At 38.8% G+C, this 22,116-nt stretch overlaps 2 protein-coding genes, 1 non-coding gene and 1 pseudogene across 10 annotated transcripts in view; 1 reads left to right on the forward strand and 3 right to left on the reverse strand.

Moving 5' to 3' along the window:
• The first annotated feature begins 3,679 nt into the window (after positions 1–3,679).
• Positions 3,680–12,555, forward strand: LOC122060249 (ubiquitin-conjugating enzyme E2 5-like). 2 transcript variants are annotated; one of them, XM_042623446.1, is made up of 7 exons: positions 3,683–3,887; positions 4,013–4,092; positions 4,602–4,716; positions 4,872–4,924; positions 5,079–5,207; positions 5,916–5,984; positions 12,228–12,447. In XM_042623446.1, exons 1-6 carry the CDS (start codon positions 3,844–3,846, stop codon positions 5,960–5,962), a joined length of 468 nt encoding a protein of 155 aa, XP_042479380.1. In that variant the 5' UTR covers positions 3,683–3,843; the 3' UTR covers positions 5,963–5,984; positions 12,228–12,447. The 2 variants fall into 2 exon arrangements, with proteins under 2 accessions (XP_042479382.1, XP_042479380.1); XM_042623448.1 differs by lacking the exon at positions 5,916–5,984 and having other exon boundaries at positions 3,680–3,887; positions 12,228–12,555.
• A 208-nt stretch (positions 12,556–12,763) lies between these two features.
• On the reverse strand, positions 12,764–14,776 carry LOC122059159 (annotated as a pseudogene).
• Positions 14,777–15,387: 611 nt separating this feature from the next.
• Positions 15,388–15,471, reverse strand: TRNAL-CAA. The gene has a single exon. It is a non-coding gene; the product is annotated as a tRNA-Leu (tRNA).
• Positions 15,472–16,277: 806 nt separating this feature from the next.
• LOC122059751 (ATP-dependent helicase BRM-like) overlaps positions 16,278–22,116 on the reverse strand; it is a 29,572-nt gene continuing 23,733 nt past the window's right edge. For 2 of the 7 annotated variants that reach the window (XM_042622784.1, XM_042622781.1), the window contains exons 13-14: positions 17,510–17,764; positions 16,278–17,179 (exon numbers count right to left, since the gene is read on the reverse strand). In XM_042622784.1, coding sequence (XP_042478718.1) covers positions 16,493–17,179; positions 17,510–17,764 — 942 coding nt within the window. In that variant the 3' untranslated portion in view covers positions 16,278–16,492. The other 5 variants (XR_006134123.1, XR_006134125.1, XR_006134126.1 and 2 more) reach the window with 4 other exon arrangements.

Consider the following 22,116-nt stretch of genomic DNA (forward strand, 5'->3'; position numbering starts at 1 on the left):
ATTTTTTTTTTTTTTTTTTTTTTTTTTTCAATGTCTTTTATACTATTTTCTTTTCTTGATTAACAAACATGTTAAAGAAAAAAAAAACCTTTTTCTTACAATTCCTTAAAAATAGTTTTTTATTAATAAGACCCTAGAGAAAGATTTGAATGAATAGAAAGATGCCGTTCTTGTTTGACCTAATATTGAACCCAATTCAATACTCGTGGGACATGCATACTAACTTGATAAATCCATATCCCTTGGGAAAGAAAAAAAAAAAATAGAGTAATTTCCATTCCCCTCCCCTGTAGTCTGCATTTATTCCACTCCCCTCCCCTTTGTTTTTAAAAATTTCACATATCTCCCCTTTATTTTGACATATTTGACAGATAATATGACTCCGTCAAATTATGTCCGTTAAGCTTTAAAAATATTTTATAAATACCCAAATCACCCTTGTAGAATGTAATGACCATTATACCCATTAGAAGATAAAAGGTTATCTTCTTTCACTTTCATCTCTCACCTGTAGAGGCTGAAGCACCGGCGAGAGGCGAAAGGCGAGAGGCGTGGGACGAGCGGCGAGTAGCACTGAGCGATCGACGGCGACGAGCGACGAACGTCAGCCACTTGCAATCATGTGACAGTTGACGACAACGATTGGAGGCTGCGGCCTTGTTCAAAATACATTTACACGCCCACTTGCAATCGACGGAATATGTACTGCAAGAAGCGCAGTGACGAATGGTCCAAGAATCCCTGCCATGGTGATGGGGGGAGTAAAAACGTGAAAGTGAGGGTTCGATTATATGGATTGGGTTAGATGATAGGGATAAGGGTATGCCTAGTAATAAAAATTTTGGTAAAGGCAGAAAGGTAGAATCGTACTTTAACATTCACAACTAATAGTTTATTAGCCGAGTTATTTGACAGGGGAGGTATGTAAAATTTTTTAAAACATAGAATAGGGGGTAGAATAAACGCAAATTACAAGGGAGTGGATGTAAATCACTGAAAAAAAATATGGAAACTCAATGGGTTTGGCCTGGGGCCAGCGCAGCCAATGGATGCGTGTGGGAAACCATTGATGGGATTTGGACCAAATTACCAAACAATGCATCTAAAGGTTTTCTTTGTTTTCCTATTGTGGCAACCACCGCAAGCACCGGTCTGTGTTTCCACACATTGCACCAAGCACGTGACAAAACCGCCAGGTAATTAAAAGACGGGAAAATGATTTCCACAATGGGTCCCACGGTTTTATGAATTTATATCAAATATTGGAATTAATAATGACTGATATTGATACATGATTGATACAGATCAACCAATCCGATCTAGATATGGCTTTTTCTAATGCAAAAATGGTGTTACAGATATGGAATCGGGTTGATACGGCACAATGGGACCGATACCTATCGGTATTGACATCGATATTGGTGGCGATTGTTCCCTCACCAATACAGTGAACGAAATCTATGAACAGTGGCAGTGTGAGAATTTTTTTCACATTATCTCTCTTCTTGATTTTTTTTTTTCTCTGTTAAATTTTTTAATACTTACTCCCATGCTTCCATTGGTTGGGTATGATCCCTTGCCTTTAAAATAAATAAATATATAAAAAGATTAAAATATCACTTTGCTTGATGAAATATAGTGTTTCACTATTTGTCCTATGGCAAATCATGCGTCAATCCCTCCAAGTGATACTCTGATCATTGTTGTGTATCCTTCAGAGTCCTTGATTTTCAAAGTTGTTGTCGCTGATTTTTTTTTACCTCATTTGAGATGTCTTTTTTCCTTTTTTCTGTTTTTTTGCCGAGCATCCTATTTGATTTGTCATGTGGCTGGTTTTGGACTGAACTAATATGATTTACCCAAAAATTATTTGGATTTTAATGAAAATTTAAAAATTTTAATTATTATATGGGACAAACTCTTTTTCACATCCTAACCGGATAAGTTTCACTTGACAATTTGTAAAAAGTATGACATGTGGGAGAGTCTCATTGCGATTCCAACGCTTGGATAAACAAGAGATAGTCTAGATAACACACTTGCAAAATCTAGTACTCAAAGTCAACCATATGCTTCCTTGTGTATTCATATGTATCTTCATATATGTCCATGCATACTAATGAAACTCCAATTATTATCGAACAATCTTCCAACATCTAGGATTTTTTAAGCTCAATTTTTTTCTTTACCAAAAGAAAAAAAAAGTGATCAAATTTATCGTTTGGCAAAGTTCTTTGTATTTTTTGGTAGAATCATTTGGCAAAGTTTGTGTTGGGTGGGGGACTTAGGGCTCTACTTATTAAAAAAAAAATTGGGCTCAATTCAATATACCATGTGATAGATTTTTGATAGTTCAACCAAATGAGCTATTGTTTACCATTAAAAAAAATGAGCTACCTAGTTGGGAAGATTAGATATGCTCTGCCACTTGAGACTGCAAAGACTTTATTAAGATAGAAGTTGAGCTCAAGTACTACCCACAACAGAAAAATGAGGGAGGGACGGAGGGACGGACGGACGGACGGACGGACGGAGGGACGGAGGGAGGGAGGGAGGGGAAACTTTGAGAGGAGGTCATCGATTTTTCTCTTTTAACACGCATCAACTAACTAGCATATGCAGAGAGTAATTACTATTGTTGTTGGAGAAATCCGACTTAGATCGCTTAGAATCACTAAATGAGAGAGAGAGAGAGAGAGAGAGAGAGAGAGAGAGAGAGAGAGAGAGAGAGAGAGAGACTCCAATGCTTAAATTAGAATTATAGAATTCCGGGTAAATAGTAGTAGAAAAGTTTGGAAACTAAAAAAGTAGGCTTTGGGTGGGAAGTGTTCTACATACATGTATTGCTCATCTATTTATCGAAGGAGTGAGGATAGACTTAAATCTACATAAGTTTGAATTCACATTAAAAACTTAACAACATTATTTATGTTTATCTAGAACTGATATCATAGATAATTCCGAGTTTGTTAAGATGTGGAGGGTTAGTTCCTAACGGTTTCATCATCACCCTGGGACAAGATCAGAATTTGATACCCTACCACGTGTTGGCTACTCATTGGTAGAATCGATATTATGCCCACCAACTATTAGTGTAGTCACAGTTGATCCACACTCTGTTTTTAACTTAAGTAGTATATAGCAAGGATTTAGTTCTTGATATATCATTATCAGTCCCTGTTGATACTGATCTGATATCAATTTAATCGGATCAAATCAATCTATATATGTTAGTTTTACTTTTGCTTTTCACAAAAAGTACACAATTGTTACTGTTTTACCTCCTATACTAATACCGATAACCAATTCAGATCGATAGATATTAGTATCAATTTCAGACAAATCTAATAGAATCTATATGACTGATCCAACACCGATACTTAGAACCATGGCATGTAGGGTTATCCCGACGACCAATGCCCGACTCTTAAGGGCCAGTGCTTCCATTCCATCGACTGCAACGATTAAAAAAATTAATCCTTACCAATGTATATGTCAGCTAAACAATCGTCTAGAAGCGTCTAGCATGTTAGCACTGCGTTACTATTTATGGCCTTTTTGTTTTTTTTTAATTATTTCTTTAATCACTATAATTTCCATTAATTCCCCCTAAGTTAATTTTTATTCCATTTTTAAATTAATTAATACTAATCCTCATCTCTGTTTATAAGTCACACTTCTCAGTCCTCTTCCATCGCCATTCCCTCCCCTTCTCTGCCACTTTTTTGCTTTAATTGTAGTTGTGAAGAACTCTCTACTCCTAACCTCCTCCTCCCCTCCCCTCCCCATCAGAGGGAACTGATCTGTCACAGAGTTCTGAGCCCCCAAAAGAAAAAGAAAACCATGTCTTCCCCAAGCAAACGCCGAGAGATGGACCTGATGAAGCTGTAGATTCTTCAATTATCCTTTTTTTTTTTTAATGTTTTTATTTGCTGTGTTCTTTAAATTTTCCTCCAATAATTTTATTTTCAGAGGGTTTTGACTTTATTTCTGCTTATTTTCTTCAACATAGGATGATGAGCGATTACAAGGTGGAGATGATTAACGATGGCATGCAAGAGTTTTATGTAGATTTTCATGGACCTAATGAAAGTATATCTTTGATGCTCATATACTTTTTCTCTTTGTTTATGAATTTCTTTTCTTTTTCTTTTTCCTTAAAGTAATTAATCGTACTTTATATATATATATATATATATATTTTGTATTTGCTGTTTCTTGTTTCAATCATGTTGACTAGTGGTAGATGTTATGGTCTTGATTTCATTCAGGAAACTATATTTGGCAACCACATTACTGTTTTTATTCGTTTCCTTTTTTACCATAAATTGTTCTATTTTGGTATTTCCCTCTACTACTTTCTTTTTGTGGGAATTTAGTTTTCATCTGTTTGATTCCATCTTTATCTCTGCAACTCTGTATTTTCTGGCTTTCTGCTTCATTTCTCCTTACTACTTTTATATCATATAATTTGTTTGTCTATATGCATTAACCGTTTCCTATATCTACCTGTTACATTGCAAAATGGTTATTGTAGTTTCAAACAAAGTGAACTTTATCTTGTTATTCTTCTTATTTTTTGAAGTGTTGTTTTATGATAGGCCCTTACCATGGAGGTGTCTGGAGGATTAGGGTGGAGTTACCAGATGCTTATCCTTATAAGTCACCATCAATTGGTTTTGTTAACAAGATATACCACCCAAACGTCGATGAAATGTGAGTTTCTGGGTATCCATATTCTAAGTTTTCTGTTACTATGAGTGGTGTTTTCATAGGTTCATCAAGCAGTCTCTTTCTAGCTTAAGAAATGCACTAATATAAAGTTCGTGGTTTTTCTACAACTGATCATGTTGGTGACTTCCAAATTTTAGGTCGGGCTCAGTTTGCTTGGACGTGATCAATCAGACCTGGAGCCCCATGTTTGGTAAAATAGCTTATTCCACCATTTTAAATTCAATAACCCATTTGTAATACTGCCAGCTTTTATGAAAATTCAATGTGTACTTCGAACTTATGCTGCTTTTCATTTTTACTGTTTTGTGAAATTGTTTCCAGATGTTGACTTCCATGTTTTGCAGATCTGGTGAATGTGTTTGAAGTGTTCCTTCCCCAACTTTTATTATACCCCAACCCATCAGACCCATTGAATGGAGAGGCTGCTGCTCTGATGATGCGTGATCGACCTACTTATGAACAAAGAGTAAAAGGTACCAAATCCTTCTCAAAGTTCATTCTTCTGCTCATGTGTACTGCCAACTTTATGTGAACTGGTTGAGACATTAACTACTGGTTTCTCTACAAAATTGTCTGACCAAACCTCTTTCCTCATTTTAAAGACAGTAATTTATAAATATTGGTTGTAATATGATCTTGGTGGACATGAATGTCTGAATTAATTGTACAATATTTCACCAAGAATGCCAAAATTTGAATAATGCCAAGTTCTATGAGATTGATTCAGTTCCTTTTTTTTGTATAAATTCATTTAATATCATTACAATAGTCAGTTCTGCAAAAGACCATGGTCATGGGCTGTCTTGAAGATGGGATGCTGGGACTATAATCCTATTATGTCACTCTCTACTGCTTATGGATTGTAAACAAGTCCATAGATAGTTATCCACTTATCCTTCCTCTATTTTTATGTATTTATCTCCTGCAATTAACTGTATAACAGCATACCATTGGCTGGGTCATTTCACTTTTATATGCTACAGATATTTAATTAACTTGACTTTTTCATTGAGATCAGATACGAGAAACCAGATCTGCTCTAGGTATAGATAGATGTTCTAGAACTTGCATAATTTAGCAGTCATCCACTGTTCTGCGGATGGATAAATCTTGTAAATATTTTACAATATATTATTTTTTCTCAGTTTTCCAACAATAACATCTAACAGTTCCTCTTACAGTTATTGGCATGGATTTTGAGAGACGGGAGATCATATCTAGTACATGAATTTCTTTTGCAATATCAGTGGGTAAGTTATCTCAGGGTTTCTCTTCACTAGGCTGTCCCTGTCTAGCAATGTTGCCGGCCCCTGGAGAGATATTGTTCTTAATGCTGAAAAGATTCTATGAACCTTGCGTCATCTTTCAATTTCGAGTAGTTTCACCCTTTGTAGCAGGAAGAGAAATAACGAAAATAAATCATAAAGAAGGTAGTATTGTGGAATGTTACAGATCTGGACTACTGGTAAGACAGGAAAGACTGGTCATTGTAGATATGTAGTCTGCTGGTAAAGTTGACATATATGTTGCTAGCCAACATTATAACATATGGTTCTAACTTAATCCATAATGGGAAGAAATCTGCACTGTTATGAAACCAATTCAAGGCAACATAAACAGTTTGCGCATCAGAGTTCTGAATATGATTGAATAGTGGAAAGTGGTGCCCTCAGGTGCAATCCCTATTTGAGATATTGGTTGGATTGAGGATTATGCATATAGCAGAGGAATATCATGTAGTTTTTGGTTAATATCTCATTTCTCTTCTTTCTTGTTCACACAACAGCTAGGTTGAAGCAAAGGACTAATAACCTGAGATAAATAAAACTCTCAAATCACAAGTTGTCATTCTCATCTTACATATTAGAAAAGCTTCCCTGGATGTAAATATAAACCATTTTGAGTCTTGACTAATCTCATTTAGTGCACCTGATTGCTTACCTATCTGACGCAGTTGCATTAGACATTAATCCCATATGGAAACCTATGTGCAAGCTTGGGAAGCCATAAAGTGTTGGTGGCAGTCTAATGGGTTGAAATTGACCTTTGGCTAATTATATTATAGATTGGGCCTTTTATTTGGAGTTTGTTTTTAATGGGTTTAATATATAAGCCCATAAAGTGGGGATAAAGTTAGTACATGAAATTAGTAGTTATGTGTTTGGGTTATATTAGGGTATTTTATAGCTAGATAAAGTTCTGTTATGAGTTAATTTACTTTATTGAGTGTGTGCGATTAGGAGTCCTTTTATGCGTTAATTTAGGAATTTTAGGTCTTTACATATGTAAGACACCCAGAAGGCAGACCTCGGCGCAACGGTAAGGTTTCATCTCCTTTTGTGTGTGTGTTGTTGTGTTCTATTTTACCTTTTTTTTTTCTCCGCCACTTACATATCTCCATTCAAAGTTGTCATAACAATCTGGTAAGAGAGCTTTGGCTCATTTTTATTTGTTTGGAGATTTGTAAAATGACAATAAAATATGAACCCTATATGAGCTTATTGGATCATGTTTCGTGCTGAGGTTTTGTGAGATCAAGACCAAACCGGACCACATCAAAACCGATAAGACACTGACCGAACTTAAAAAACCAAAACCAAACCGATAAGAAACCGAAAACGGTGCATCATTATTGGTTCATGTTTCAGTTTCACTCATTCTCGCACTGAAACTGTTGAAAATGAACCGAAATGGTCCATACCGACCGATTGACACCCCTAAAAACAATAGGCCTTGTAAGATTGTTGGTATTAGAACAGTCCGAATCAAGATTTATGATGGTATTGTCAGGACTCTTACTGATGCTCAGCATGCCCGAAAGCTAAAGAAGAATTTGTTGTCTTTGGGGACTGTTGACTCCAATGGTTATAGCTATGTCGGTGAATGTGAAGTCTTCGAGTCTCGAAAGTTGCTCTTCTATTGATGAAATGGAAATGGAGGAACCATCTCTATTTCCTACAGGGTAGTACGGTGATGGTTTCTGCATCAGTATCTTCATCATGTGTGTCAGATTCAGAGAACACTTGGCTGTAGCACATGAGCGAGAGGGGCATGATGGAGTTGAGCCAATGCAGTTTTCTCTGTAGACACAAGGCAGTAGTTAAACTTGACTATTGTGAAAACAGTGTTTTTGGCAAGTAGAAAAGAGTCAAGTTCAGTACAATGGTGCACAGAACCAACGAGACTGTGGATTACATCCACCCAGATCTTTGGGTGCCCTCACAAGTTCTCTCTCTTGATGAGTTAGCAAAATAATGGCATCATCAGACACCATACAGTCAGAAGTACTCCACAACAGAATGGAGTTGCATAACACATGAACAGGACCTTGTTGGAGTGAGCATGTTGCATGATCTTCAGTGCAGGCTCGTCAAAAAAAATTTGGGATGAAGCAGGCAAATTGCTTGCTACTTGGTGAATCAGTTTCCATTGACTGCTATTGAGTGTAAAACTCTTGAGGTATGGTCTGGAAACCTGCTGATTATTTTCGGTTAAGAATATTTGGATGTCATGCTTATGCTCATGTTAAAGAAGGAAAGCTTGAGCCTAAGATTCAAGAAATGTATTTTCATTGATTATGGGTAAGGGTTGAAGGGATACAGGTTGTGGTGTCCTGATTCCAAGTTACCCAAGTTTATTGTCAACAAGGATGTTACTTCTGATGAGATTACTATGCTTCATCCTGGAAAGGAGTCACTTGATGCTGCAGTTGATGTACAAGGTGTGAAGCAGCAGGTGGAGCTACCATTAGAGGCTCCATAGATGGTGCCAGATAGTCCTCCTCCTCAGCCTGGTCCAGTTTGATGGCCTGGTTTTCTGCTGGCCTTCTTGTTCTTTTGACCTGCATCAGTGGGATTTGTTAAGTATTAGGTTAGATTAGGATACTTAATAGCTAGATAGAGTTTTGTTTCACGTTTATTTACTTTATCGAGTGAGAGTGTGGTTAAAAGTCCTTTTATGGGTCAGTTTCGGGATTTTGGAAGGTTTTAATATATGTAATACTCCCCCCTCCCAAATTGATTTGAGATTATTTGAGTAAAGAATATGAGTTTCTTTTTAAGAGTTATGGTGCTGTTGAGCAGTCCATATGGGATCGATATACCAAACCTGATGTCCTTTTCTCATCTTCTTTCTCTCAAGAAGATCAATCTAATCTCTTTTCCCTCCCTTTCCATCGATCTGATTTCTTCCCTTAACGACGCAGTTGCTTCTTTTATCTCATATCTGATCACAGATTTTATCATTGGGCATGTTTGCATCTGAATTCCATTATTTCAATTTTCAGATTGCATTGGTATCTGATTATCTCTGCTTTCTATATAGTGGAACTGAGTGAAATCCTATTATTTAGCTTGAATGGTTGAATAAAGTCATAGGTCTAATGGTACTATTCCCTAATTACTAAATAAGTTTAGGAACAAAGAGTGCTACCCACTAGTGTTTGTCTATGCCTAAACACTGGGTGAGAAAAGGCCGTGTTGCCCCACGCAGAAGATGCTCCCGCACTCCCTCCCATTGTCCCGCACGCTGGCGTGTACCTGCACCAGCGAGATGGTGTTCTATTGCCCATAAATTTAATACGGTTCTCATCTTCTAAACTCTTTCCATCAGCTAGCAATTTGAGTTCCCGTTTTTTCCTTTGGGGGATATAAGTTTCAAGCCTGTTTCTTTCTTTTTCCCTTTCATTTCTTTAGAGAACCGAAAAATCAGATGTATGAAGTATGAAATCATAGCACAATTGGAATCTCGGGTGTGAAGTCTATGTAGAGCTCAGAAACAAGAAACATTTTAAATTCCACTAGCTAGAGATCAGAGAGAAACTGAACTGGCAAGCTCCATTTCATTCCCCACTAGTAGAAAAATTATAGTAATTACACATACGCTAAGACTATTGTATTGTATTAAGTTGCTTCAGAATCTGTTGGAACAGGGGTTTTAAAACCAGACCTGCCATCAAATCGTTAACACTCTGTTACTCATGTGCACTATGTCCTTGTCTACACCAGTTCCATATCCCTCGGTCGAAACATCTGAGCCATTTTGGGCTTCCATGTCATTTTAATTTTAGAAAGGTCAATGTATGGAAGAGACATTGAAGTCTGAATCTTTTCATCCTAAATGGGAAAGCTTGTGGTGAAAGCACAATGCTTTTTTTTTTCTTCTGAAAATATGTAAAATGGTAGCAACTATTGTGTTGATAACAACTGACAACTTCTATCTGCATGCTTTCATAAAATGCCAGAGTGAAACCTGTATTTGACCACTTGCTTGAAGACAATTTGAACTTCTCTTTAGTCCATGACCTGTGCATGCTAATAGGCTCCCATGATGTAGATCGGTTTATACTGCTGTGGATAGAAAATTGTTTGCAACATATGGGTGACTTTTTCCTTATTTATATCTGACCTAAATCTTGGTTACTGTGAAATATTGATTCGGGTTAAGTTTGTAGTTATTAATTTGAAGGTTTGGGTTTTAGTCATTGATTTAAGGTTTGTTGCTACTCAGGTGCATGTTATTTTCTTTCTCACCATTACAAAATAAAAATTCAATGAGAAAAATGCCAATATCATCTCCTCCAAAACTGTAACTGCTTTATAGTCTGGTAGTCCACGTGGTGCCCTTCTATCAAATGTGTCCATTTTAGCCCTGGAAATGGTTTGGAATTGGAACCGCTGCACAAGTTCATTCACCGTGAGTAGCCAAAACTGAAACCAAAACACTTTTTGGGCAAAAGGTTCCTTCACGGCATTGGAGAGACCCTTTTTTTCAGTGTCACTTATTTTTCCCCTTGGCACGATTAAATTGGGCTCAAATTGTTAACATGAGACCCTTAGGACCTCTGCTTTCATGGAAAGTTTCTGCTTAGATGGAGTTTGCCAAGTGGGAAAATAGGGCTTTGAAAAAATCAGGAAATGGGAGTGTGCACAGTACTGGCTGGAGTATGGTACACATACACGGATGTATATAGGGATACATTCCAATTTGTCAGTGGTTAAATGGTTCAATATGAGTCTGAAACTTGATTCATGGCCCTATCAAACTGTTTCCTTGTCTATTCAATTGTCGGAATTGCTAAATCATTTGCCATGCGTCAGAATTAGTGGTCCAGTGGAGAGAAGCCTCTCTACACTCAACAGTTGTAAAGGCAAAATGGCCAACTTTTTTGTATGAATCTGGATTTTTATACATTATGTAATTCTATTAAACTTCTAATCCGGGCAGTGCTGCTGGTCTAAAGCAGCTGTCAAACTCAGGTCTTGGTTGGATGCAGGTCCTGTGCCCACAATATTTCCATCTATCCTGTATCTGGCAGGTTTTAGAGAAGAAAGAAGTGTCAAGTAAATGTGTGGATATAATTAAAGACATGTATGGAGATGTGGTGACTAGTGTGAGATCTGTGGGAGGCTAAGGTGTTGAGTTTCCAATTAGTATCGGGTTACATCAAGGATCCGCATTGAGCCCCTACTTATTTACACTTGTCATGGATGATTTAATCAAGAATATTCAAGAAAAGGTCTCGTGGTGTATGCTTTTTGCAGATGATATTGTTCTGGTCGGTGAAACAATGTCAGAGATTAATGATAAGTTGGAACTATGGAGATATACTTTGGAATCATGAGGTCTCAAGATAACTAGAACGAAGACGGAATATATGAGGTGTAACTTCAGTCGATTGAGGATTGATAGCGAGGAAGTGAAAATTGAGGGAAGAGAGATCCTGCATTGTGACTGTTTCATATATTTGGGCTCTACGTTAAACAAATAAGGTGAGATTGATGATGTTTCCCACAGAATTAAAGTAGGATTGATGAAATGGGGAGGGGTGTTTGGAGTGTTATGTGATCGACGTATTTCTCTAAAGCTTAAGGGAAAATTCTACAGGACAGTCATAAGACCAGTTATGATGTATGGTGCAGAATGTCGTCAAGAAGCGTAACATAGATAAGTTGAGTGTGACTGAGATGAGGATGTTGAGATGGATGTGCGGCAAAACCCTGAGAGATAGAATAAGGAATGACCAGATTTGAACGGATTTAGGAGTTGCCCCAATTCATGATAAGCTCAGAGAATGTTGGTTTTTATGGTTTGGGCATGTTCAAAGGAGGCCCTTGGATGCCTCAGTACGGAGGAGTGACCAGATGCAGATGAATAGAGCTAAAAGGGCTAGGGCAGGCAAAAGATGACCATTGATGAGTTAGTTAGAAGAGACATGCAAAAGTTAAGTCTTCACCCAAATATGGCATCTAACAGAGTTGCTTGGAGGGGTAGGATCCGAGTTGCCGATTGTTCTTGAGTAGGATGTCCCAAGGTTTTTTTTTTTTTTTTTTTTTATTCAAATACTTGCGGATCCATGTAGCCGACCCCATTTAGTTGGGATAAGGCTAAGCTTTGTTGTTGTTGTTGTGCCTGTATTGTTTAATCTATGGGCTTGATGTCATAATTTATGTTAGATCAACTGTTGCTCATGCTCATTCTCATTCATGGTCCAGAATATTGTGAGAAGTATGCCAAACCTGAAGACATTGGAGCCAAGGAGGAAAAATCCAGTGATGAGGAACTGAGTGAAGATGAGTATGACTCAAGTGATGAGGCAGTGGCTGGCCATGCTGATCCATAATGCATTGGTGCATGAAGATCCTATTTAACTGTATCTGTACATTGACATTATAGCTCCAGGTAAATAAAGCCCTAGGCTGCTGGTTTTATTTATTTGGGGGGTGAGGTGGTTGAGGTCCAGGTTTTTCCTGTTTATTAGCTTCATTGTAAATAAACTTACTCAAGCTTCATGGTGTAGTCCTTTCATTGTTGGGATGGTGACGAGCATGGGTTGTGATACAAATTGAAATAGGATGACTGCCTCCCTCACACACATAAACTGCCACAAAGTTTACAATTTTGGACAAAGTAGATTGAATTAATTCCTATAAAACAGAGGAAGAGAGGAAAAGGAAGTGAAAAAAATTGGAAAAAACAATTAATTAATAAAACTCCTACCAGGGTCAAAGGCAAGTGGGTCGGCCGCCAGCAGTTGTGGGTGGTAATCATCCAACAAGACTAACTAGATGGAAGTTAGATGTTATTAGATGTTGGAGGAAGAAAACCATCACAATCAACTTGGCTGAGATAAAGAGGAGGAACTGCCAGCAACATCAACAGGTGCCCATGATGAAACTGTGTGGTGTGTACAAAGGCGGCTCTAGCAAACTGTGGGTAAGCCCTACTCCTTTGCCTTGCTTCTTAACACTAGTTTTCACAAGAGTACATCAACAACAAAATTTGTCTCTCAAAGATTCTCCCTCTCCCCAATTTCATTGCATTTAAATCCTCCATTATCCATCATCTGCCTCCACTTTGCAATACTCTTGTGCCTTTCCACCTGTTACTTCCTTCACTTGCAAATATGTTTCTGATCTCCCAAGCAAACTTATCATCTATTATGATTCTGACCAAGCTATCTAATGTCAGGTTAGAATCAAAGGAGTCAGATATGGTAGAAGTGGTGCATGGCTTCTAGCTCCGCCACAAAAACAACTGTGGGGTTAGTACTACTTATCAAACCCAACAGATCCCTTATAGGGGACCACTGGTTTCATCTTAAATCATGAATGACACAATTCGTAACTACATGTTCGTTTTCCTTCACATGAAGCATCCATAGTATCACATCCTCCTATCTGTCCACGACTCCATGGGATTCAAACGGTAGATTCTGGGCTTTAGCAAATCCCATCAATCTATCCCCTGTTTCTTGAAGTTCTTGTTTGGACTCTCCTATACCTGCAACTCTTAGATGGCTTGGGGGATTCGGCCTTGTGGATAAACTCTGAAATAGACTAGGCCATTGAAGCCCCTCAATGTCAAAATCAATCCTTCCTTCAAATTCTCTCAGCATAATCTCATTGGAGTGTAAAATGGAGGAAGTTTGGAATTGGGTTGAAATGGTTTACGAGCTGAAGTGAAGTACCCATCATCTTATCATTAATCTGATCAAGCCCCCGTGCTAACATGAGGCCAGAGCAAGCTCACCTAGCCTAGCTATAATAAAATTTTGATAGCTGGGGATGTTCTTCGAGCTGATTGATTCCACTCAGGCCACCAGATAGCTTACAAAAAGCTCAAATCCCTGATGCTCTGTCTGGACATCCTCACTGCCAGCCGTTAACTCTGGTTCCCTCTGTTAGGTAAGGGCGCTGAGATCCATTATCCATTCCTTTCATAGGGAAACTGGAAGGCTATCAGACTGCAGCCACTTCCATCAACATCAATGTCTAGGGGTCTTCCTTTTGTTTCAATCCTGTGCGGGGAAGAGTCGGTTGTCCATGATTCAGGAGTGGTGCTCCTTCCAACGAAGGGTAATTTGGCTGTCTTAATCCTACCACCTGTTCTAGGGTGACAATGGTGCAGTGTAGGATTCAAGATTCATGACCTGGTTTAGTGGCTTGAGGGAGGTGACAGCAATGTAGTACCACCAGCCAACATCTCTATTTTTTTTTTTCTTAAAATCAAATGAAAAGTTTCAAAACGCTGTAAAGCTGTGTATATACAAACAGTTTAAATCAAATCATAAAATCACAAGAAAGGGAGTCCAGAAAGTGGATAGTAAGAAATTCGAATGAGAAACTTCTAAGAATCTCACAAATCTGGGTGTCTCCATCTGAATTCTAGTACAAAATAGAAAATAAGATGAAAGATGAGGCTATACGCCCAAAAGAATGGAAGATCGATCATTGGATCCCACATTTTTCTGGAAAAATCATGAAGAAAGCTATTGTTCTTCTTCCCCAGAGGACTAAAACCATGGATGAAATTTCAGAGAAATAATTGTTTCGAATTGTAACTGAATTCCAGTAAAGCTTTCAAAACTGTATCATCACGGTTGATTTTGTTTCTAGAAATCCCAGATATGAAATCCCTTCATATATATCTATAGCGGAAGTGAAAAAATTGCCACTTAGTGGTAGTGGGTTTCATGGTTTTGAGTCGTCCAAAGGCCAGTGCACTAAAGAGTTATCAGCAAACCATTTACAGGAATCTCCATTATCTGTCCAAACGTCTAGCTAGATTGTTTAAAGATAATAGAAGCAACCCAACCAGCTTTCGCAAGGTTTAAAACAACCATGAAAAAAACAATATTGGACAATCATAGACTGGAAAGACAGATAACAACACCGAAGGAGAAAAAGGCTGAAATTAAAAGTATCTAAATCCTACAGCCATCAAGATATATAGGAAATAACGATGGCGATTGGGGGGTTGATTGTGGAAACACAATTGGTTTGTGATTTCTCATCAAGAAAGAAGTCGAAAAGATGGTGAAGTGAGTTTTTCCATGCTGAAAGGCCATACAAACCAAACCAAGTTGGAGAATTTACATGACAAAAGAATGTGCAAATTAGATTCTCAATCCTAATAAGAGATAAAGCATAGTTTTGGTATGCAAATCTATTTGTCAAAGTTTTCTATAATAACATTTTAAATTTTGGATGAATATGAAGTTTTTCATAGAAAATTTCAAACTCCATCAAAATCAAGGTTTCAAAAATTAGAATGATTACAACTATAGAACTTACCATGTTCAGTAGTAATATGTAGCAACTAACTTCAAAAGAAAACACACCAACTTTTGAAAGGAGGAAAAAAAAATTTTTTTGTCAGAAGTGGGATTTGAACCCACGCCCTCTCTCGAAGACCAGAACTTGAGTCTGGCGCCTTAGACCACTCGGCCATCCTGACTATTGAGTATTCAAATTATGTTGTTCTATGTATAAATATCATTTTTTTTTCATCAAAAATCCTTGTGCCATCCAAAAACTGATTTTCATCTACACATTGAAATAATGTTCACTGGGGTTGAAGAAATCATGGATTACGTATCAATCTGATTCCAATTTTTTTTTTTATTAAAAATATCATACCTATATCAAAAATTTAATATAAGATAGGCAATTCAAATTGTCCGATAGAGAAAAAAAACTATATGGATAGGCGACGGCAAATTTCAGACTTAAATTCAGCTATATAATCTGTGTGTATTGGCATGCTTATATCCATGAATGTGCACCACACTTGGATTAGTGATGTACACTCATTTACTTCATGAATTTTTTTAAATTCCTATTTTGTCACTTAACAAACTTCATTTCAGTTAAAACTTGACATGTAAGTAAGAGACGTAATGATTTACTTGTCCACAATTTGGGCCTCACCTGACTATGCTTCTCTTATTTCTTTCAAAAGAAGAAAAATAAATGAAAGTGGATATCTATGGCTGTGTTGGTTTGACATGCATTGTTAGAGTAAAATATAGGTTTAGAATATATTCTAAAGCGAGAGAGAGTAGAATATAATCCAGTTACAATGCTTTCCATGACCCAAAATCTAATCTAGAAACATACCAAGCACAACCTAAAAGCTCCAACTGTTTTACACGAGGTTAATTCATGGCACATTTTGAAATGGAGGTCCATCCATGGGTAGACAAACTCCATAGGTATTCTATGGTTATGGATCGAACCACATCGAGTCCAAATCGGGAAAAATTTCACAAAAGTCCCTATTTACTTATACATCAATCCATATCCGTATTGATACAGCCAATTCGATATTGATACCAATACTTAGAACCATGCACCCAACTCATAATTTGGTTTAGCACAGCCCACTTCCTTAACCCGATAGATAAAACCGACATTCTCAAATTCCAGTATAAATTATGATTTTGGGATCTCCATTGAAAATTGTTAACGCTCCTAAGTCACAAATGGTTTGGCCTTCTTTTAGCAGTATCTGTTCTCATTCTCTTTACAGGCTTTGCCCAACCCAATGTCCCACGCCCAACACCGCCATTTGACTTTTGAGTTGGCTGGTGGGCCCACCCATGCTGCTGTGCTAACTGTTGACTCACCCTCACATCCTTTTGGGCCATAATGGGGACCAGGCCACGACCCGGACCTGGGCCAGGGCCAGCACCGCGCATTCCAACACCTCGCCCCACACACTGAGGAGACGCAGTGCTACTGGTTTTTGACTTGAGAGAGCACTTGTCCCTGTCTTTCCTCTTCTTCTTGCAGACCACTAAGTCGCCCGGATGAGTTAGCATTGGTGACTCATCCAGTTGGCTCTGCTCTCGGCTACTACTACTTCCTAACCTTGATTCCTTCTGAAACATGGAAATATGGCCTCGGATCTTTGTGTCCTCTTCAACTGATGCAGGACCACGTGGGAATAGCCTTGTGGAATGACTGGGTTCAACCTCCACATCATTGATCAGCTTGTGTCGTTTGTTTTGTCCCATAGCGCCCTGTTTAGGGGATGGCATAGATTTCGTTCCTTGGCCAGAAAAAAAGACGGCATTTCTAGCTTCTCTGAGATCTGTGTCTGGAAATGCGATCCTCATAATCTCAAAGAACATTTCCTGAACTTTCCTTGCTTCTGATCTCACCTGTCCAATGGAATTACATGGTTTATTAAGATTATTACAATGAATTTTGTAAACATAAGAAGCAGCAGACATCAAAGTGACAAATACTTATATTGATTTTTTTTTTTTTTTTTTTTGGGGGGTGGGGTAGTGGGGGGTTGGGGGGGGGAGTTTGGCGGGGAATTAGGGTATTTGGATGTTTAGCAAGATATATAGTTCCATGTTCTTGTAGTTTACGAAAATCACAGATGATGATCAGTTCTTGAATGCATTTTGGAAGTGCAATGGGAGGCAAACATTTTGGGGCAAGAGTTAACAAAAGCCGAAAGAAAAGAAAGTCGGTACTCATACCTCATAAGAGAAACCCATATACTGAATCAAGTTTTTAAACATGGACTGTATGTCTGCAATGAACTCCATCACCCCACCATGCTCTAATCTGTCCACACGCTGATCAATCCTCTGGAGATCCAAAATATGACTTCCTGCCAAAGTGCTCAAGTAATTGGAGCCCTCATTCCTCTTCCAAAAATCAGTTAACAGAGGGACAATTTGATGGCCATCTTTGTCTATTCTTCTCTGAAGCTCATTTATCACATTCTTCAACTGCAAATAAGCACAAAAACTTGTTCAGGGGTTTGAACAGTTATGATGCATCAACTCAGCCACTCCCTCCACACCACCCAGAAAAAAATATTAAATTAAATGAAATTTAAAGAGTAATGAAAAATCATGGTGATAAAACATATCAGATGGCTCCACACATCAAATCTATCAACCAGTCCCTAAAACCAGGAGCAGATTGACCACGACTAGACATTACTGAAGCCAACTTGCTTTGGACCAGCTGATGCAAATTGCCAGTTTGCATTCATTCCAGGAGTCAGCCGGAAGAAGGGGAGGGGGGGGGGCAAGGATGCCAAGATTTAGGTCACCACAAGCTGGAAGAGTATGTAGAAGCAAAGAGGCTAGGGACAAGGTTTCTCCCCACTAAATCATTAAATAACTAGAGAAATTTTAATCTCAATGATGTTGCAATTGATTCACTTGACAAACATACAAATACAAATAGCCAATATCCTAGTTATTTTCTACAACATACCAGTGACCCCCAAATGCATCAAGGAGCAGACTGTTCTTCATGAATATGATGCAATGGTGTCAGCCTCCTACAACTGGTTCAGAACTATCCAATTGTCTCTCAAAGCAATCAGTTCAACAGTCTCCTCCTCCTCAACAACTCTTCTGGTCAAAACAGCAACAGACCAGAAAAAGGACAACATTTCAAAGCCTGAACTTAAGGGTCACTTCTTGGAAATGTAACTCAGTTAGGTATGGATCCTCCATAGTCAACCAGGCAGCCACAGAAGAAACAAAAATAATAGAACCTAAGAAAAATAACAAAAAAGATCATTACAGTCCAACAAGAGACTAGTAAACTTCCAAACACTTTACTCTCCAAGAGATGGAACAACCAGCTCCAATATTAAATCAATGATCGTCTGAGCATACAAAATTCATGATAGCATTTACAGGTTGTTCTCCCGCAATACCACAACAACCAATGACAAAAAACTCAGCCTTATCCCAACTAAATGGGAACGGCTACATGGATCCGAGCAGAGACAAATTATTAAAAAATAGTAAAACGAAAAAGAACACCGCAACAACACAACTACTCATCCATATCCCACCTAAATGGGATCAGCTACAAGGATCCCAACCCTCCAAATAGCTCTATTCGAGGTCATACTAGGGTCAAGACCTAAACTATGCAGGTCTTACCTAAACTATGCATGCCTTTCCTCACTACTTCAGTCGAGGGCTCTTGGTGCGGCCACTTAAGAATTACTTAATAACTAAACAGCTGCTTATATACACCTCCTGAAAGGCAGACTTTAATTAGGCCAGCGTGAAACTAAGAAAGAGAGATGTGCCTAAGGCGGCATGCAAGCAAACTGTGCACACTAAGAGAAAAGGAGAGACGTTCGCAATTTACGCATGCCCCTACTCTTTTAGGTCCTTCAATCTGAATAAAGTCACTCCCCTATATTGGTGCATCTCAAGGCCTCTATTGAACATGACCATGCCACCTCAAACGACTTTCTCCGGAGCTTATCATATATCGGGACAACTCCCAAATTAACTCTAATATGATCATTCCTTACTTTATCCTTCCTAGTTTTTCCGCACATTCATCACAAAATCTTCATCTCTGCTATACTTAATTTTTCTATATGACACTTTGATGTAGATCCACATTATGGAAGAAAATATGAGAGGAAGAAGGGTCCAGCCTTAGTCCACCTGAGTGGCTAGGGTCCAGCCAAGAAGCCAACTGAACCCCTACTTGGTCCACCTGAGTGGTTAAGTACAAATAAGGGCCAATTGGGCCCATCGGCTAGGGGAATAATTAGTAGTTGTTAATTAGTGGGCCATTGGGCCCATTGAGTTGAGTAAGTGGTATGTCGAGTCCAAATTGTCGTAGGACTTTATTTGTTTTCCACATAGATTTATTATTCCTAGTCCAATTTTGAATTCCTAGTTGTAGTAGGAGTGTCTAGTCCTATTGGGAAACTAGCTCCTAGTTGAAGTAGGAGTGTCTAGTCCTATTGGAAAACTAGCTCCTAGTAGTAGTTTGATTGCTATTCTTCCCTCTATAAATAGAGGAGCCTATGTACTCATAATTTCATATTTGAATAAAGAATAATTGCAGTCAATTGCTTAGAACAGCAGGGATAGCTGTGGGTGAGAAGCCCGAGGCTGAGACAGTCGCTCCTCCCCCACTTTTCCCTTTGTTTCTTCTTGTTTAAAGCTTTCTATTTTATCCTAAAGTTACTGGTGTTGAAGTATACGACTGTTGTGAGTATTCAGAAGTTCAGATCTGTCCAAGTTACAAACCATATTTGATTCTCTCTCCTGAAGCCTGCGATTATTTCTCCTAGGTCAGAAAATCAAGAAAGCTTGTAACTTCACAACCAGCTGTCAGAATCCTCTCAACTTTGGGGGTTTTTGTACCCTCCATAAGGACTATCTACACCTAAGAGTGCAGCTCAATCAGACTCCTACAGACCTGGCCGCACCTCTCTCTCCAGCTCTATAGCAGGTCTTTCTCTCTCCTATCGAGTTGTGTTTTGGGCTGGTTTTGCTCCTATATGGGTATTGTATCCTTGGAGGTTTATTTGATGGTCTTATTTCTTTGTTTCCTGGTCCTATTTGTATTGTTTGGGGTTATAAATTGCTAAGGTAGTTTCTTGTAATCTACTCTTGCATTAAGTGGTATCAGAGCTATGGCTCAGACAGAAGAACCCCAACCCACCCTTCAAGATGTGATGAAAGCAATCCAAGCCTTGTCTACGAGGTTGGATGGACATGACCAACAGTTGGCTGACCTAAAAGAGAGTACTGCTGCCCACTCTAACACCCAACCAACTGTTGCCCAAACTAATGTTCAATCTGCTGTTAATTGCATTGGTAATGTTCCCAGAAGAGTCACTATGCAACCCAGAAGGAATGCCCCAGCTCAGAATGATGAGTATGATGAGTATGACAATCAGCTTCATCAACCTGACGATATGTACAAGGTCAAGTTAGAATTGAAAGAGTACAATGGGAGGCACGATCCCCTCTACTACCAGGACTGGGTAACTTCCTTTGATGACTACTTCCGGTGGTACCGTATGCCTGAAGAAAGGAAAGACCAATTAGTTGTCACTAAGTTGACTGGTGGAGCTAAGGACTGGTGGAGGAATGAAGAGAATAGGCTGATCCGCAGTCGTCAGATGCCTCACAATTGGGAAGACTTGAAATTTATCCTTAACGATAGATTCTTACCACCCACCTACTGACGTCGACTCTACGACATGCTGAATACTCTCAGGCAAGGCATTATGACTGTAGGAGATTATATTGATCGTTTTAATGAACTGCTTTCACGAACAGGTGCCCATAAAGAAGATGAAGAACTGCTCATATCCCGTTTCAAACTGGGGTTAAGGTATGATAATCGTGAGAAACTTGGTGTGATCGAGATACCCTCCTTAAGCACTTGTTTTGACAAATCACTAGAAGCAGAGGATATGATCAAAACAACCTCCAGAAGGTACATCCAGCCAACTAACAACAAAAAGCCTTATGAACCAACCAAACCCACTGGATTTCCTACCCGAGCTCCACAAGATACACAAGATAAGGGAAAGGCTCCAATGGGAAGGGAGAGTGGATCTGTGACATGCTACAGTTGTGGAAAGACTGGACACACTGCAAAATTCTGCCCTAAGCAGGGACGATCGAACTCTGTCATCAGTGCCATCGAATCCAATCCAATCTGGATTTACAAATCCACGAACCTCAGGATGACGATTGGACTATTAATGTTGCAGTTGAAGGAGAGGAGGATGACCTGGAAGATGAGCTTACACCAGAGAATGATGATCCTCATGCTTATGTCAATGTGATTGCAAGAATCCTAGTGTTTGAAACTAAGGGTGAAGACTGGAGGAGGCACAATATCTTCTACACCTTAATGTCTAGTGGACCTCACAAAGCTCAAGTGATTGTGGACAGTGGAAGTTGTGTGAATGTGGTATCTCAAGCCTTTGTCATTGACGGAAAGCTTAAGACTGAATTCCATCCACAGCCATACAAGGTATCTCTTCTAGACAGCAACACCATGGCTGCAACTCAACAATGTTCAGTCCCATTGAAGGTCTCAGAATATGAAGAAAGTGTATGGTGTGATGTCATCCCCATGGTCCTCACTGATGTTCTCTTGGAAGGCCTTGGTTATATGACAACAATGTGCTAGTGGGAGGTACTAAGAACCAATGCATCTTCAATCACAAAGGCAAACCATTCATTCTAAACCCACTCAATATACCTCAGGTAAAAGACAAGGGCTGCCCAACTAAGGAGACAACATATCGTAGAGAATGTTGCTAAAACCTCTTCCAAAACAA

This window comes from Macadamia integrifolia, chromosome 13 (assembly GCF_013358625.1).
Source record: "Macadamia integrifolia cultivar HAES 741 chromosome 13, SCU_Mint_v3, whole genome shotgun sequence".
NCBI classification, from domain to species: Eukaryota; Viridiplantae; Streptophyta; class Magnoliopsida; order Proteales; family Proteaceae; genus Macadamia; species Macadamia integrifolia.

Coding starts and splice junctions, on each gene's coding strand:
- LOC122060249 (XM_042623448.1), top strand. CDS start 3,844: ATGTCTTCCCCAAGCAAACGCCGAGAGATGGACCTGATGAAGCT. Junction 4,093..4,601: donor TTTTCATGGACCTAATGAAA/GTATATCTTTGA, acceptor GTTTTATGATAG/GCCCTTACCATGGAGGTGTC. Junction 5,208..12,227: donor TTATGAACAAAGAGTAAAAG/GTACCAAATCCT, acceptor TTCATGGTCCAG/AATATTGTGAGAAGTATGCC.